Here is an 18,508-nt window from a genome sequence, read left to right as displayed (position 1 = left end):
AACATCAAAATCAACACAAAAATGTGTCACTGAGTACAAAACCAAGTTTTTGCCATGGCCATCCCCGTCCCTGACCGTAACACCATAGATGATGAGTGGGGTGAACTGAAGAGAAGAAGCACCAACGTGGATCTGGGAATCTGAAGGATCTGGAGAGATTCTGTATGGAGGAATGGTCTCTGATCTCTGGTCAGGTGTTCTCCAAACTCATCAGGAATTATAGAAGAAGACTCAGAGCTGTTATCTTGGCAAAAAGAGGTTGCAAAAACTATTGAATAAAAGGCTATGATTAATTGTGAGCAATGTGTATTAGAGAAAAACAATTATTTTATAATAAGACCCCCCCCCCCATTTAAAATTCTTATTCTACAATGAAAGGTTAGAATTGTATGCATTTTTAAAACAAAAGCTCAAAACGATTAACAACGCAGATTTATTTTCACAACCTTCTCTGGTCATTTTTACCAAGGGTATGAATAATTTCAGGCTTGACTGTATGTAGGCAGGATATGTTTTAAATCTACATTAAAAAATAATAGAGTGATTGTGATGATTGTGTTTCCTCATGTTGTTACAAAATGGAATACATTAGTGGAACATTTTCATGGAAGAAGTTTTGGACTCTCCCAAACAAGTACCTATTGATAAATAAGGTCAAAGAGATTTATTTTAAGTTTATTCATCGACTTTACCCTGTCAAAACCCTTGTACTTTTTGTGATTCACAACCAGAGACTATCTAACACTTTTTTGGCATTGTGATCATACAAGAAAACTTTGGCAAGACATGTGCCAGTTCATTGTAAACAATAGATTTAATAATAGATTTTGAGCTTTATTTCAAGGATGTTTTGTTTGGGTTTTTCATTTTTGAGAAGCAATATGAAAATATTTTTTTTCTTTGCAACTTAATTATTTGGCTTGCAAAATATTTTATCCACAAATGTAAAACTATGAAAGTTACCCCCAATTTTTCTCACTTTCAAGAAGATGATAATTTCTATATTAAATCCTTATCTGCCTCCTGTAACTAAAAGGCTACTAAAACTTTGAATGTCTGCTAAATTTTTGGCGTTTTTGTATAATTAATATTATTATTTTTTCATTATTATTATTGTATGTTTTGTGGAGAGGCTTGTGTTTAATTGATACTTCCTCATCAATTTATTTATTTTCATTTTTATTTATTTACTTGTACTGTATATCTCCAAATTCAAATGTGATGTATTATTTGTCCGTCCCTGAACCTCTGGCTCTGTTTTCTGGCTTATGGCTCTTCACTTTTTTATTTTGTAAGTGAATATTTAATAAAACATTCAGAACTAAAGATAAAAAAGTGTGAAATCATAATGACCCCTTTAAAGTAAAAATGCCTATAGATCTATCTATCTATCATCCATCCATCCAAAATCTATCAATCCATCTATCTATTTATCTATCCATCCAACATCCATCCATCCATCATCCATCCATCCATCCATCCATCCATCCATCATCCATCCATCCAACATCTATCCATCAATCCATCCATCTATCCATCCATCCATCTATCCATCCATCCATCCATCCATCTATGTATCCATCCAACATCTATCCATCCATCCATCCATCCTTCCAACATCTATCCATCCATCTATCTATCCATCCATCATCCATCCATCCACCCAACATCTATCCATCCATCATTCATACATCCATCCATCATCCATCCATCCATCATCCATACAACATCTATCCATCCATCCATCATCCTTCCAACATCTATCCATCCATCTATCCATCCATCCATCCATCCATCCATCCATCCATCTGTATCCATCCAACATCTATCCATCCATCCATCCATCATCCTTCCAACATCTATCCATCCATCTATCTATCCATCCATCATCCATCCATCCATCATCCATCCAACATCTATCCATCCATCATACATCCATCCATCATCCATCCATCATCCTTCCAACATCTATCCATCCATCTATCCATCCATCCATCCATCCATCCATCTGTATCCATCCAACATCTATCCATCCATCCATCCATCCATCATCCTTCCAACATCTATCCATCCATCTATCTATCCATCCATGCATCCATCCATCCATCCATCCATCATCCATCCAACATCTATCCATCCATCATACATCCATCCATCATCCATCCATCCATCCATCCATCCAACATCTATCCATCCATCCTCCATCCATCCAACATGCGAGACTTACCAATTCATTAGTCACTAAAGGTAAATAACTAGAACAACAAAGTGCAGTAAACGCTAAAACTATTTGCACTACAAACCATGTTTTAATGAAACAATGTATTAAATATCAGTTTTTAGAATCAAGCAGCCACACGGACTGCTTTTGTAGAGCTAAAATAACTTTCACATTAAGCCTCGCACATTCAAGTTGCAAATAGCCTCGCACACTATTACGTTAAAAATAAGATGGCTATCTCTCCGATCTTGATAAATGTAAACACAGTGAATTATGAATAATAGCTTTCTCCAGTAAGAGAAAGTCAGAGATGATAGTAGCTGGATGACATTACACAATCAAAACAGGAAAGGGTGAAACTTTTCTGAATCAGATAAAAATGAGCAGGGTTATCAGCTCTGTTCTCTATTCTTGTCTTAAGGAAGCATAACACTGTACCGATTTTTGGTTCATTTCAGAGTTAAAAGTGGCAGAAGTAATAACGTGTGATCACCACAAGTGTAACACAAGGCCAGGGGGAAAAAAAGAACAAACAAATAAAAACCTTCAGCATGTCCAGAGGGGAGAGAAGTATCCGGGCAACATCCAGAGCCACATTTCCCTGTCCAAGAATCACAACTGTTTGAGAGCTGAGGTCAGGACACAACTGTAAAGCAGAAGGAAAGATTAGAGAGCTGTTTGATTTTTTTATCAACTGCAGTCACAGACGAGTCTGCAGGGATTTAAATCAAACTGCACCTCCTTATTGTTGGGAAGTCCATTGTACCATCCAACAAAATCTTTAGCTGAAAAAACCCCGGACAAATCTTCTCCCGGAATTTCCATGGAGCGATTTCCCTCGGCTCCGTAACTCTGGAGAAGGACAGATGGCATGAGGTAATGTTTATGTTAGTAGGTCATTTTGATCCAGAGAAAATGTAGTTTGTCCCAAAAATGCTGGTTTACTAACTGACTGCTGAGACAAGGTATAAACAACTCCTCCCAAAGAAACAAATATGTGTGCCTTTTTTCTTCTTCCACAACCTTGTTACAACTTGCGTTGTTCCCAGTCAAAACGTACCGGCCCACAAAAAATGTTTGATATATATATATACATCTCTTATAATGCTATATTATCACCATATATTGGATTCAATCTTTTGTCGACTATCTATTCATCCATCCATCCTGCATACAAATATCTATCCATCCTCCATCCATCCATCCCTCATGCATACAACTATCAATCCATCCATCTGTCATGCATATTACTAATCTATCTATCCATCCATCCATCCATCCATCATGCATACAACTATCTATCCATCCATCATGCATATTACTAATCTATCTATCCATCCATCCATCCATCCATCATGCATACAACTATCTATCCATCCATCATGCATATTACTAATCTATCTATCCATCCATCCATCCATCATGCATACAACTATCTATCTATCCATCCATCCATCCTCCCTCCATCCATCCATCCATCCATCCATCTATCATCCATCCATCAATCATCCATTCATCCGTAATATTGGATTAAATCTTTTGTCAATCTCCCCATCCATCATGCAAACAACTATCCATCCATCCATCCATCCATCTTATTCCATTTCTATCTATCCATCATCCATCCATCTTATTCCATTTCTATCTATCCATCATCCATCCATCCATCTATCTATCTATCTTATTCCATTTCTATCTATCCATCATCCATCCATTCATCCATCAATCATCCATTCATCCGTAATATTGGATTGAATCTTTTGTCGATCCATCCATCCATTATGCAAACAACTATCAATCCATCCATCTGTCATGCATATTACTAATCTATCTATCCATCCATCCATTATGCATACAACTAACTATCAATCATCTTCCATCCATCCATCCATCCATCCATCCATCTATCCATCCAACTAACTATCAATCATCATCCATCCATCCATCCATCTATCCATCCGTCCATCCATCTGTTCATCCATCCAATTGTTCGTAGGGCTCATTAATCTGAATTTTGTCACCCAAAAACAGAAGAACATAAGCTCAGATCAATGAGGCCTACGATCAATCAGTTCCAAAAAGAAATACAAAACCTGTGCTAATTGAAAGAAAACAAGTCGACAAAAGATTGAATCCAATATTTGGTGATAATACAGCATAATGAGAGATTTACAAGAAATTTAAAAGGCCTTTTTGACCCGGAAAACACAAAATTAGGTCAAGGATTTTTAACACAGCACATGCTTTATGTAGCAACCCTTTAAAAAAAATCCCCATCCAATAGTATTTATTTTATTTACATGCCGTAGTCATTGGTGGGTGTTAATTTTGTACCCAGGATTCACTAGTGTTTTGGTGTTGTGCGTGTCTTCCTCACCAGCACTACAGCGTGGTACGCCCGTCTTAACTCGTCAATCGTCACATCTTTGCCCACATTCACATTACCATAGAAACTGCATCGTTCATGCTGGGCCGTCTGGGTGAAAGTGTTAATGACATTCTGGAACATTAAAATGAGGAACAAAAAACATGCATTCATTTAGCAGTACGTATTTATATCAGTGACTATATATATATATATATATATATATATATATATATATATATATATATATATATATATATATATATATATATATATATATATATATATATATATATATATATATATAAATAGCTAATACAAAAATAAAGCTAAAAAAATAAAAAAAATAAAACATTTGGCGGAGGAGCTTGTTTGGGCAATGATAATATGATAACAGGACCTCAAGCCTGCTGTCTGAAACCCTCATATCATGAAACTCGTGTGTATGCAGGTTCACTGACAACATTTTTTAACATCTTAAGTGCATGTCACAACATGCCATGCGACAATCAGATGACCTCCCAACTATTATGTTTGTTATTCTGTTTCCCACATGAGATATAAGTGTGTTGCACCATTCTTGTCGGATCCAATATAGAAGGCACAGCATTGTGTTTTAACCTCAATATGTCTGCAAATCCAGTCTCGACCTGTATCTTGTTTACAATCGATTCCGCGGTGAAATGAAGCGAACAAACGTGCAATGTCTTACACACGTGAGCTGGAACCGGCATATTTATTGCTCGGTAGCGCGACCAGTTTAGCTCCTCGAGTCGGTGGGCGGGGCTTGAGGCGGTGCTTCTGCATCCTATGACATCATTGGTCGACATATTCTGACATCTCTCGTTTTCTGGGCCTGGTGTCAATAAAAGCTTTTCTTTGACTAACAAGGACGTTTTCAGCTCTGAAACGTACAGGATATTCTTATATCACGATTAACTTTTATATATCAAAGGCACAAGGGAAAGTTGATTTCTCAATTAGATTAGATTAGATTCAACTTTATTGTCATTACACAAGTACAGGTACAAGGCAACAAAATGCAGTTTAGGTCTAACCAGAAGTGCAATAGCAGCAAGTGCAGGATATACAGTGGTTGCATAAGTGCAGGACATGGAAATGTACTGAATATATATAAATAGAGATGGTTATCACTATAAACAGAATTTACAGGTGAATATGTACTATGAATATAATATAATATACAGATGGCTATTACTATAAACAGAATTTTACAGATAGATGTGTACAGTGATATGTTAGGCTAAGATGAGAAATATAGCAGTGGATTAAAGGGGTGGTAAAACACATTCTTTTGAAGGCTTGATTGTGTTTGTGGGGTGCACTGTAACATGTGTTCATGCTTCGTTTTTTAAAAAATTGCATTATTTTTCATATATTTGACCTTTATTCTACACTGCCCTGTCCCTCCTTGTAAAATGGTCTGATGGTTTCCGGGTTGTATGAAGCCAGTCCCTCAAAAATACGCAATGGGCTCAGATTGGTTAGCTGGCCCAGTGTGTTGTGATTCACTAACCGCAGTGCACGTTTGTCGGAAACGCCACGCCCCTTACCTGGGGCCCGTTCTTCGTACCTCGCTAACTCAGTTAGCCGGATTTGATTGTTGACGATTTGGCATGATCTTGGATTGTTTGGTTCTTCGACGCTCATCCTGGACTTGCTGTCATAGCAACAGGTCTGTTAGCTTAAACCTGCTCGCGAGCAGGCTTATTTCATGTAAACAGGATTAGATTGCATCTTGAGGTAATACTTAAAATCTGTCCCAGCCACCGCTACTTTATTACAAGAGTTCATTACTGAACCAGGGGTAATAATAATCATTTTAAATAATAATAATATACAAATTTTAAATTGTATATGTATATGAGAATGTATATAATATTATAATGTTGTGTATAATACTATAGACACAGCCACTTGATTAAGCGATTTATTTGTGATGGAATAATTACTTTATAATTTTATTGGAAGTTTGCACACATGTTGTACAGTTAATCTGAGCCATACATTAATTTAAGTGACGGATATTATGGGATGGCTTGATGCAGCGCAGGAGATGCAGAGAATTTGATCTTGACCCTTAAGAAACTTTAATACTGTCACGTTACAAATCTGCTTCAAATTGAATTAAAAATTGAATTACAACATTGAAATAAAAATGTAAAGGGTGTACAAATACTGTATAAAATCGAAAATATAAATAATTGGTAATCATGTAAAAAAAAACATTTATCATTGATCTATTATAACTTTTATGTTGGTTTGGTCGTTTAGCTGTTTCCTTATAAAGGTCCAGATATTCGTGGGTTTTTTTGTGTAATTTGCCAAGTTTTTTGCCAGGTGGCTTTTTTAATTATATGATGTCATTACGTTGCGCTCTTGACGCCAGCCAATCGCTGCATTGCTGATCATGGTTTCGAGTATCGATGCATCTCCCCTCTTCAGGGAAAACAAGAACGCGCAGTGATCTTAGATCATTTAATCCAGATATTTTAATCCAATCCGCAAATTCGTTTGAAGAATCAAATTAGCCAGACATCAGTTATCACGATTAAAAGATCTGGGATCTGTCAAATCATCTCAGATGTATTAAGCGAGGTACGAAGAACGGGCCCCTGGAGGCTGTGCTTTGGTCAGTATTAGAAACAATGGCGTCAATAAAACCATACCAATCTGAGCCCGAATCAGACCCAGAACATTTTAGTGAAGATGATCGAGCAGAACCTGTTCAGTCCTCAAGAGTAAAGACTGCGGATCTATAGTGATCGCTACTGAATGGCACTTTTGTATTTTTAGAACGATTATAGCCAAATATCTGTGGCAAGAACTATTAACTCAAAATGAACACCAAACATTGGCTTTCCTAGTAGCCAAATCACACACAGAACCATGTTTAGCATGCCTGTAGATAAATAATACATAAAAGCTCTAATCAAAGAATAATTTACACTAATGCCAAGTTCGCTGTTGAGATTTTAACGTTAGTGTTTGTAACGTTAGGTGTTTGTCGGATTATGTTAATATTATTCATACGAAGTATGAATGAGCATTTAACAGACTGGTTTGCAGAATATGTTAGTTAGCAGTATATGAGGGAAGTGGATCAGCGGGGGTTCGAGTTCAGTAAAGAGACAGCTCTCAGGAAAAAGCTGTTCTTTAGTCTGCTGGTCCTGGTCCGGTGGATCCTTCAAAGCCTGCCGGAGGGCAGGAGAGAAAACAGTCTGTGGGCTGGGTGCGAGGAGTCCTTGAGGATGCTGCGAGCTCGATGCAGACAGCGTTTCCTCTGGATGTGCTCGATGCAGACAGCGTTTCCTCTGGATGTGCTCGATGGCAGGTAGTGGAGTCCCTGTGATGCACTGGGCAGTTTTCACCACCCGCTGCAGTGCCTTGCGCTCCGCAACAAAGCAGCTCCCATACCACACTGCCACACAGTTGGTCAGGATGCTTTCTATTGTGCAGCGATAGAAGTTCACCAGGATAGCCGAGGAGAGCTGATTATTCCTCAGTGTCCTCAGGAAGAAGAGGCGCTGGTGAGCCTTCTTGACCAGGCTGGAGGTGTTGGTCGTCCACGACATGTCCGCCGAGATGTGGATCCCCAGGAACTTGAAACTAGAGACACGTTCAACAGCCACTCCATTGATATGGATGGTGTCGTGTGTGCTTCTTGACTCCTTCCTGAAGTCCACGATGAGCTCCTTCGTTTTGGTGGTGTTGAGGAGCAGGTTATTTTCAGTGCACCATGTGGCCAGGTGCTGGATCTCCTCCCTATAGGCAGTCTCATCGTTGTTGCTGATGAGACCAATCACCGTAGTGTCGTCCGCAAACTTGACGATGGAATTAGATCCATACACAGGCTTGCAGTCGGAGGTGAAGAGGGAGTAGAGAAACGGGCTTAGCACACAGCCCTGTGGTACACCAGTGTTGAGTGTGATGGATGTGGAGCAGGTGAATCCTGATCGAACATTCTGGGGTCTGTTGGTCAGGAAGTCCAAAATCCAGTTGCACATTGAGGTGTTGATTCCCAGGTCTCCAAGTTTGGCTATTAACTTGGTTGGGATGACAGTGTTGAATGCTGAGCTGAAGTCAACAAACAACCTACGTGCATAAGAGTTCTTATTGTCCAGGTGAGTGAGCACAGAGTGCAGTGCCATGGAAACGGCATCCTCTGTGCTCCTATTGCTAAGGTATAGGAAAACTGGTGTGAGTCCAATGTGGATGGTAGAGAGTCTTTTAGGTGTTCCAGGACCAGCCGCTCAAAGCCCTTCATAACGATGGGTGCAGGGATGGAAATTAGCACCCGCCACCAGCCAAATGTGGGTGATTTTGTGTTTTAGCGGGTAAACTCGCTTCACCTACCGGCCACCGTGGCGGGTAAATAAAAATAGCATAGCCTATTGTTTCACCTGGACGGCGGACACTTTTAGAGGAGGCACACCTTCAAAAAGAAATGTGGGGTTACAAATTAAATTCACAATAAGTAGTAGAGAAGTTAATTTGCGCGTGGTTGCGTTTTAGCGGTTTTATTGCCATAGCGGCGGAGTCTTGAGAACATGCGCTGTAAACTTGCGCGGTTTTTTAAAGACATATCGAGCTTGCGTCGCATCCACCGTTTTAACGCAAGAGGATCTCCAGATATAGAGCTGAATATAAAAAAAGGTATCAATGGGTCTGTCAGGTAACTCGTGATGAACCTCAGGCGAACTGCACACTTTATGAGAAGCATTTCAGTTGCTCAGACTGACTGACTTAAAGCAGCAGCACTGACACACACATCCGTGCTTCTAAAGGTTGTAACGCTTTGCAGAGAGACCGGATAGCTGGACCGAATGGCTTCAGCCAAGTGCTAGCAAAACTCACGTAGGCAGGCTATCTGATGTTTCACAAGGGGTTTATTATCAGCGCCATTCCCATGCACACATGGGGCAACGTTAGTTTGCAACACTTCACTGACAACAGCGTAACTGAACGGAAAAATAAACGATAAAGAGCAACAGAAATATATAAAGCATACATGCAGCTCACAGCTCGTGCTCCATCTAAGGACTGCCCACTCAGCGAGTGAGTAAAATAAGTGCCTTCCGCCTTAAAGGAGCAGCACCGAATTGTACTTGTTACAAGGTCTAGGCCTATTGTTTTTTTTAAATGGATAATATATTTATATAATATTCCATACATTGTCAGAGCTTGGCAGACAGAATTATTATATATATTTTAGACAGGTTAATTAATAGATTATAGCCTAATTAATGTTATTATTAATGTATCATTTTAATCATACATAATAATCCTGCCATATAAAGTTTGACATTTATTAAAAGAATATTTAGATAAAAATGGGAAAAATAATTACATAATAATATAGTCATAATTTAAGTAAATTAATACAAAATTTAACATTTTTGAATTTCAGAATTGTCAAAAAAAGTGATTAGTGGTTCAGAATGACTGTTTAAAGGGACAGTTCACCCAAAAATTTACATTCTGTCATCATTTCATCACCCTCAAGTTGTTCCAAACATGTATACATTTCTTTATGTTGAACACATTGGAAGATTCATTCCTACTATGGAAGTCAGTGGTGCCCCAAAGCAGCCTGGGTACAAACTTTCTTCACTCTATCTTCTTTTGTGTTCAGCAGAACAAAGAAACTCATAAAGGTTTGGAACATCATGAGGGAGAGTAAATGATGACAGAATATTTTAGTTTTGGGTATCCCTTTAAAGTGCACCAAATAGGCTTTAGAAATACATTTAATAATCAATTGTAAAATAATATAACATTTTATATTTTATATTGTCGTGAATGGGTGTCCCTTATTTTGCCACACTGAAGGTGGCAACCCTAGTATGCCGTCAACACGCTTCAGAAGATGCCAAAACTAATAGTTTCATTGTTGGGACTAAAAACCTAAAACTGGAAGCCATAAAAGACCATGAATCATCCAAATGCCACATCCATTAATCTGCCCTACTCATTTAATTAAATGTATATCAGTTCATGGTTTGTGTGTGTGTATTAGAGAGAAAGAGAAAATGTCAGTATTTCATTGAGACTTAAGATTAAATAAACTGCTTAAGTATTGTAGAGCTTGTAGTATTCATTTCCACATGCAGTTACACACTGTCGGTTAAAAACAAGAAAGTGGCTGGTAAAAACATTGAGTGGCTGGTAGATTTTGAAATCCACCAGCCACAGTGGCCGGTGGACAAAAAAGTTAATTTCCATCCCTGGATGGGTGTGAGTGCTACAGGGCGGTAGTCATTAGGGCACCTCGGGCTAGAGTGTTTTGGCACTGGCACAATGGAAGTGCGTTTAAAGCATGATGGTACAGCTGCTTGTGCAAGAGACAGGTTGAAAATGTCTGTAAAAACCCCAGCGAGCTGCTCCGCACATGCCCTGAGAACACGACCAGGGATGTTTTCTGGTCCAGCAGCCTTGTGCATGCTGATCAGGCTCAGTGCCTTGCAGACATCTGTGGAGGAGAGTGTTATTGGTGGGTCAGCTGAGGGTTTGAGCTTGGTGGCAGTTTCTTTGTTGTCACTTTCAAAGCGAGCATAAAAGTAATTTAGCTCGTTCATGAAGTTGACGTCAGTGGCTGCGGGGGTGAAGTGTGGGTGGGTTTGTAGTCACTGATGGCCTGAATGCCCTGCCACATGCGTTGAGGGTCAGAGTTGTCCCTCTATCTTTAGCTTGTAGCAGTGCTTGGCCTTTTTGATGCCCCTCTTCAGGTTTGCTCTGGATGTGCTGTAGGCTTGTGCATCTCCTGATCTGAAGGCAGTGTTGCGTGACTTCAGCAGGAGTCGCACTTCCTTGTTCATCCACGGCTTCTGATTTGGGTACGTGGTGATCTGTTTCTGGGTTGTAACACTGTCAATGGTGGTATTGATATGATCCAATACAGAGGAGGTGTAGGAGTCAATGTCCGTGTGAGCGCCACTGGTGGCCTGAGAAGCAAACATACTCCAGTCTGTGTGTAGAAACCTTTCCTGGAGTGTGGAATCTGACCCCGCAGGCCACACCTTGATGGTCTTCACTGATGGCTTCACACTCATTCATCATTTTATCACCCCTTTAAAACCCTTCACAAGTTGATTATTAATGCACCAAAATTTTTACATACAGTGTGTATGTTTGCATAAATGGTGCTTTTTCGATGTTTATTTGTCCTTTTATGTTAATTAGGAGGCCAAGCACCAGAGGCACCCATTGTAATCGTTACTGTTCTTATTCTTCGCTCTTGAAGTCTATGACAGCCCATAGAATCGCTTGCAGGAAAGTTATGAAATTTGGCACACTGATAGAGTACAGTCTGAACTGTCACCATAGCAAATTTGGAGTCTCTAACTCAATCCCTGTAGCGCCACCAACTGTCCAAAGTTGCACTCACGTTTATATTAATAACTTTTGAACCATAATGGTGCGTTCACACCGGACGTGAATGAAGCGTTTTGCACGAGTGATTTACATGTTAAGTCAATGCAAAGACGCGAATAGACATTCTGCGGTGCGATTCACGCGAATGAGGCGGCGCGAATGACACGATTCGGGTGAATTGAGCGTTTGACTCGTGATTCGCGCGAATGGCACGCCGCGTTAACCAATCAGGAGCTTGCTCTAGTAGTGAGGAGAAAATCTGTATATTAATATCTGGTTCAGATAAGTGTGCTTATGAGTATAACTGTGATAACATTAAATGACATGAAACACAACCCAGTCTCTTTTTGTTAAATGCAAGTTTATGTATGATCAATAATACAAAAGTATAAGTAAAAGGTATAATAAGCTATACAATAAAGCAAACAATTCAGTCAAACATTCAAAGTCAGTGCTAGTAGGCTATAGGGATGGGCAACAGTGGTCGAGTAATCGAGTACTCGAACGTGACAGCAATCATCGATCATGAGAACGGTCTGATTGGTTAGCGTTATACAGCATGCCTCCAGACCGCGCGCGGCAAAATAAAGTGAAACTGAGGCGTGCACTGCAGTGATGTCTGGAATCACTGTGATCATTAAATGGTTAGTGCAAGATGTGAAGCGCCAATCTGTCATAGCATTATAATGAGAACACGATGGAAATAGAATGCTGTAAATTCTCTGTGCTTAATTCCCCGTGTATCAGCTGTTAAAGGAAATCCACAGAGAAACTAGCGAGAACACTCACACTAGCGCGTGAAGTTCATGTGCGCATTCGCGTCCTTTTCTGCAGATACACGTTGTAAGATTACCTTTATGTTGTCTATCTGATTAATCTAATATAAGAAGCGTTTGGTTGAGCTTAATAAGCTAGCAAAGCGCTGCCGTTATACCGGCTGTTCATTCTCTTCAGTTTCAGCTCAAACGCATAGGCTATTTCATGCTCGACATGATGGTTTAGAGACAGTCATATTCTTTTTAGATAGGCTATTTCTTTCTCAGAATCATTGATATTAGTAATGCAGCAGTGCTGTTCTCGTATTTTTTAACAGTAGACCTAGTTTATTTAAAGTTTTTTTCGTTATGAGTTCGAAAACGCGCAGTGATGTCTGTAAACGCTTCGATCTTGAGTAATAAAATTAAGTGCATGATGTGCAGAGTCAATCTGTCATAGCATTATAATGAGAATACAATTTTAATAAAATGTTGTTTCTGTGTGCTTTCGTTGTCCATGTATCAGCGTTGTTAAGGGAAGCGCGCATTCAAAATGTTCCGTTTCAAACCCTTTGCCTGTACAATCTAGCACACTGAAGTTCACGTGCGCATTCACGTCCTTTTGTGTTGATTTATGTCGAAATAGGTTCATAAAAATCTTCATATTAATATTGATATAGGGTGCGTTTGGTTGAGTTTATTAACCAGCTAGCAAGCTCTGCAGGGTGGTGTTATTTCACAGTTTAAGCTTAAAGGCAATGCTCGATATTACTGACTTGGTTATTTGAGACGGTCATTTTATAAAGATGTTTCTTTTTCAAAGACATTTATGCATCATAATCTAGCAGTTATTTTTTGTTTTATATGTTCATGTTTCATATACCTGTTTTCATGTCACGTTTGTATTTGTCAACAACCATTTTCATAACAGTTTTCATTATCTCAATGACGGACATGCCCCGCCCCCTGCACATGCCCCGCCCCCGAGTACTCGTTTTTGAGACCTATCGATGATCGAAATGAGAAATTGACAAAAATGCCCATCCCTAGTAGGCTACAACGGTAACAACGTTAAATAGCCTAAAAATAAAAAAGTAATGAAACTTCACTTTGCCCTCAGCCTAAACTATTTGCCAGGGAACAAATTATAGATCCATGAGACCAAAGATCGCCCGTTAGATCTACACAAGACGAATTGTAGCTTGAGACACCACAGAGACATCAGAGCCAGCGGCAAATGTCTGAAGGACTAGCCGAGGAAAGGCTGCTCTTGCCAGGGTTAATGAGCGTGGAGCGCTGCTGATCGCCTAGACCTCACAACTCCGAAAACGCCAGATAAAATGTTCAAATAGGCACTCTCTTTATAAATAAACCACAGATTTGAGCTTTAAACAACTACATTATCGCCTGAAAAAGTCTTAAAACTACGTTTTGTCACACAATAACCATAGAATTTAAACAAAAAAGACGTGTAAACACAGCCCATGTCAGCCATTTCTCAATGAGACGAGCCGGCTGGCAGAAGCCCCTCCCATGACGCAAATTCGCGTCTGTTGTGAAGTGAATGTCACGCGCGAATGAAGCGAATTTCACACGCGAATGAAGCGAGTAAACTCAAAATGTTCAAGCGACCAACTTCGCGCGAATAGCGAGATTTATTCGCGTCCGATGTGAACGATACATTAGGGCTAGAAACAAGCAATGAAAAATTTTCCACCAGTTTGAAATTTCCAGAAAACAAACTTTTTCGAACTCACCCTAGATGGTTTGTAGCTCAAATCATCTTTAGAACATGCTGGAAAAGAGTTATTAAAAGCTTTTTGATAAACCCAACCGTTCGTGAATAATGCGCAAACGACTTTGATGAAGAGCACGCCAAATTGGACATGAGGCTATATCTCTGCAACGCTTTAGCCTTTTCAGACCAAATTTGGTACATGTCATTACAAGCATGACCTGAGTATACATGCTGCGTTTCAGCACAACACCACCTACTGGTCATGAGATATGAAAAATTGCTCTTTTTGCTAATAATTTCTGAACGGTTTGCCCAAAAATCATAAAACTGGTCTCTTTTGAATTACAGTGACCATACTGAGATCAAAGATATCTAATGTTCCCATATTGGCCGGAGTCTGACATTTTGAATTTTTTACTGCATTTCATTAACACATTAATATGTCATCACAAAACTTGGTATGTGTAATCAGGACCAAGTCCAGAACCTATACAAATTTATAATTCAATTAATAAAAAATATGTATAAATATAGCCTATTCTAATGAAACTGGTCTTGATTGGTCATGATGAATGGTGGAAGAGGAAGAGACGGTGCAGGTGAAAGTGGAAGAGACGCCGCAGGTGGAAGAGGAAGAGACGTGCAGGTGGAAGAGGAAGAGACGGCGCAGGTGGAAGAGGAAGAGACGGCGCAGGTGGAAGTGGAAGAGACGCCGCAGGTGGAAGAGGAAGAGACGCCGCAGGTGGAAGAGGAAGAGATGCCGCAGGTGGAAGAGGAAGAGACGCCGCAGGTGGAAGAGGAAGAGACGCCGCAGGTGGAAGGGGAAGAGAAGGCGCAGGTGGAAGAGGAAGAGACGGCGCAGGTGGAAGAGGAAGAGACGGCGCAGGTGGAAGTGGAAGAGACGCTGCAGGTGGAAGAGGAAGAGACGCTGCAGGTGGAAGAGGAAGAGACGGCGCAGGTGGAAGAGGAAGAGACGGCGCAGGTGGAAGTGGAAGAGACGCTGCAGGTGGAAGAGGAAGAGAAGGCGCAGGTGGAAGAGGAAGAGACGGCGCAGGTGGAAGAGGAAGAGACGGCGCAGGTGGAAGTGGAAGAGACGCCGCAGGTGGAAGAGGAAGAGACGCCGCAGGTGGAAGAGGAAGAGATGCCGCAGGTGGAAGAGGAAGAGACGCCGCAGGTGGAAGAGGAAGAGACGCCGCAGGTGGAAGGGGAAGAGAAGGCGCAGGTGGAAGAGGAAGAGACGGCGCAGGTGGAAGAGGAAGAGAAGGCGCAGGTGGAAGAGGAAGAGACGGCGCAGGTGGAAGAGGAAGAGACGGCGCAGGTGGAAGAGGAAGAGACGGCGCAGGTGGAAGAGGAAGAGACGGCGCAGGTGGAAGTGGAAGAGACGCCGCAGGTGGAAGAGGAAGAGACGCCGCAGGTGGAAGAGGAAGAGATAGTGCAGGTGGAAGAGGAAGAGAAGGCGCAGGTGGAAGAGGAAGAGACGCTGCAGGTGGAAGAGGAAGAGAAGGCGCAGGTGGAAGAGGAAGAGACGCTGCAGGTGGAAGAGGAAGAGACGCTGCAGGTGGAAGAGGAAGAGATAGTGCAGGTGGAAGAGGAAGAGAAGGCGCAGGTGGAAGAGGAAGAGACGCTGCAGGTGGAAGAGGAAGAGAAGGCGCAGGTGGAAGAGGAAGAGACGCCGCAGGTGGAAGAGGAAGAGACGGCGCAGGTGGAAAGAGGAAGAGACGGCGCAGGTGGAAAGAGGAAGAGACGGCGCAGGTGGAAGAGTCTCTTCCTTCAAATTTTGCCCAGTTTTGTCCAAAATTGGCTCAGATGATCTTTGGACTGAGCCGCACAGAAATGACGTCTTTATGCTAGTTAGCTTAGCATGCCAATTGGTTAGATGTGCTAAATGCTTTTTGAAAAAAATCTTCATTTTGAGTCGATTTTCACTAGAACTATGGAACTTCGGCAGACGTTCAAACACACACGGCGTGCCCAGTGGCGCAACAAGATGAGAGATGAGAGAACCAGAGATAGGGGTTTCGAGTCCAGTGGGGGACAACTTTATAAAATTGGCTCTGCATTGCACTACAGCCCCTTCTGGGGCTTGGCCCTGTACAACTGCTTGTTGTATTTGTGATTTTTCAGCCATTTTGACTATAATAATTTAAAAATGTCTTTAATTACTCGTTGTTGCAGTTGCTTGCAAAACTCATTATGCTTATTTGTGCTTGGCCCTGCTGTTTGCAGCTGTATTATTCTTTATTGTTCTTTAGTGTTGACATTTCTACAATCAATGAAGATAATGGTGGAAAAAAATCACAGCGGTGCTTTTATTATCATATCACAGCAAAATTATCAAGTATAAATATTCAATACACAGCTCAGCACTATTTGCAAACCCCTTTTACTTCAATAATCTGAAATGTTGTAGAGTAAAACAGGATTTTTTGTTTTCAGTCTGAATTGTTCATAAAATTGCCTCTGTATGACAGGCTTTGAAAGAGATGGGATGAAAAATAAGATATTTGTACTGATGATCATTCAATATTATATCATATTGACTAAAGAAAGGCCTGACCTTGACCTCAGGGTGGTCAGGCGCGACTCCAAACCGCACAAGTCCAAATGGCACCGGCAGCCGCTCGTAAATGTCCACGACTGCATCTTGCCGTGTCTGAAAGTGAAACATCATGCTTTGTGGAAAAATGCCAGTAAACAATTACAGACACTGAAAGTGATGAATTTGCAGAATTCTCGTGCAGAATACAGAACTAAATATCAGCATTTAAAACCCTCTGAGGGCTCTTTATTTCTGCAAAATACTTGTGATTCAACCAGTAATTCCTCTTTCATATTCCTGTGTGGTCGGATTGCTAGCCTTCTTCCACGTGCCAGATCAGTTTCCATTTATCTCAAAACCTGTAATGTTGCAGCATTGTTATTGCATGTTCTGTGGGAATAGTGGAGTAAAGGTAAACCTCAAGAAAGTAAAATATCAAGCTCTGCTGGATGCCTTGCAAAAATAACTTTCAAGCCTAAAACTCACTGTCACGCAAAGCTTCTGGGGACTTTTTGTAAGGAATCTTGGGGGAAAATGTCTTATCTGTGATCAGCAAAGTTAGTCAACCGAACAGATCTTAAACAGCAACTGTGAGATGAAATCATTATGTAGTGCATTCTACTCTGAGAATAGGGAACACACACACACCTTCAGGAGCTGTTGTGCTGTGTAAAAACCAGCTGGACCGCCTCCTACAATACACACTCTTGGAGCGGATGCAGAGGAAAACCCACGCACACCTGAATAAACGACAGAATGAACATTTGAGCCCACGACATGTCCTTAATAACATGACATTATGCAACAAGAAAAGATTGAGCAATCAGTTTAAAACAGTTTCATTCAGTTAAGCAACAATTCAGTTTGTTCTGTAAATCTGTCCATCCATCCACCTATCTATCTATCTATCTATCTATCTATCTATCTATCTATCTATCTATCTATCTATCTATCTATCTATCTATCTATCTATCTATCTATCTATCTATCTATCTATCTATCTATCTATCTATCTATCTATCTATCTATCTATCTATCTATCTATCTATCCACCATATATCCATCCATCCATCCATCCATCATCCATCCACCTATCTATCTATACATCCATCTATCCACCATATATCCATCCATCCATCCACCTATCTATACATCCATCTATCCACCATATATCCATCCATCCATCTATCCATCCATCCATCATCCATCCACCTATCTATACATCCATCTACCACCATATATCTATCCATCCATCCAGCTATCTATACATCCATCTATCCACCATATATCCATCCATCCATCTATCTATCTATCCATTCATCAGCTATCCATCTATCTATCTATCCATCCATCCATCCATCCATCCATCCATCCATCCATCCATCCATCCATCCATCTATCTATCTATCTATCTATCTATCTATCTATCTATCTATCTATCTATCTATCTATCTATCTATCTATCTATCTATCTATCCACCATATATCCATCCAT

The 18,508-nt window shown here is 40.5% G+C and overlaps 1 protein-coding gene across 2 annotated transcripts in view; it reads right to left on the bottom strand.

The window, feature by feature from the left end:
* The window catches only part of fdxr (ferredoxin reductase), a 59,359-nt gene that overhangs the window by 35,859 nt on the left and 4,992 nt on the right, over positions 1-18,508 (bottom strand). For both annotated transcript variants that reach the window (XM_079845693.1, XM_079845694.1), the window contains 5 exons: positions 17,662-17,753; positions 17,032-17,127; positions 4,599-4,721; positions 2,960-3,073; positions 2,766-2,867 (listed from right to left, as the gene is read on the bottom strand). In XM_079845693.1, coding sequence (XP_079701819.1) covers positions 2,766-2,867; positions 2,960-3,073; positions 4,599-4,721; positions 17,032-17,127; positions 17,662-17,753 — 527 coding nt within the window. The remainder of the gene's footprint in view (positions 1-2,765; positions 2,868-2,959; positions 3,074-4,598; positions 4,722-17,031; positions 17,128-17,661; positions 17,754-18,508) is intronic.

This window comes from Gobio gobio, assembly GCF_949357685.1.
Source record: "Gobio gobio genome assembly, chromosome: 20".
NCBI classification, from domain to species: domain Eukaryota; kingdom Metazoa; phylum Chordata; class Actinopteri; order Cypriniformes; family Gobionidae; genus Gobio; species Gobio gobio.
Note: the sequence above shows the minus strand (reverse complement) of the source record. Positions and strands in the feature narration are given on the sequence as shown.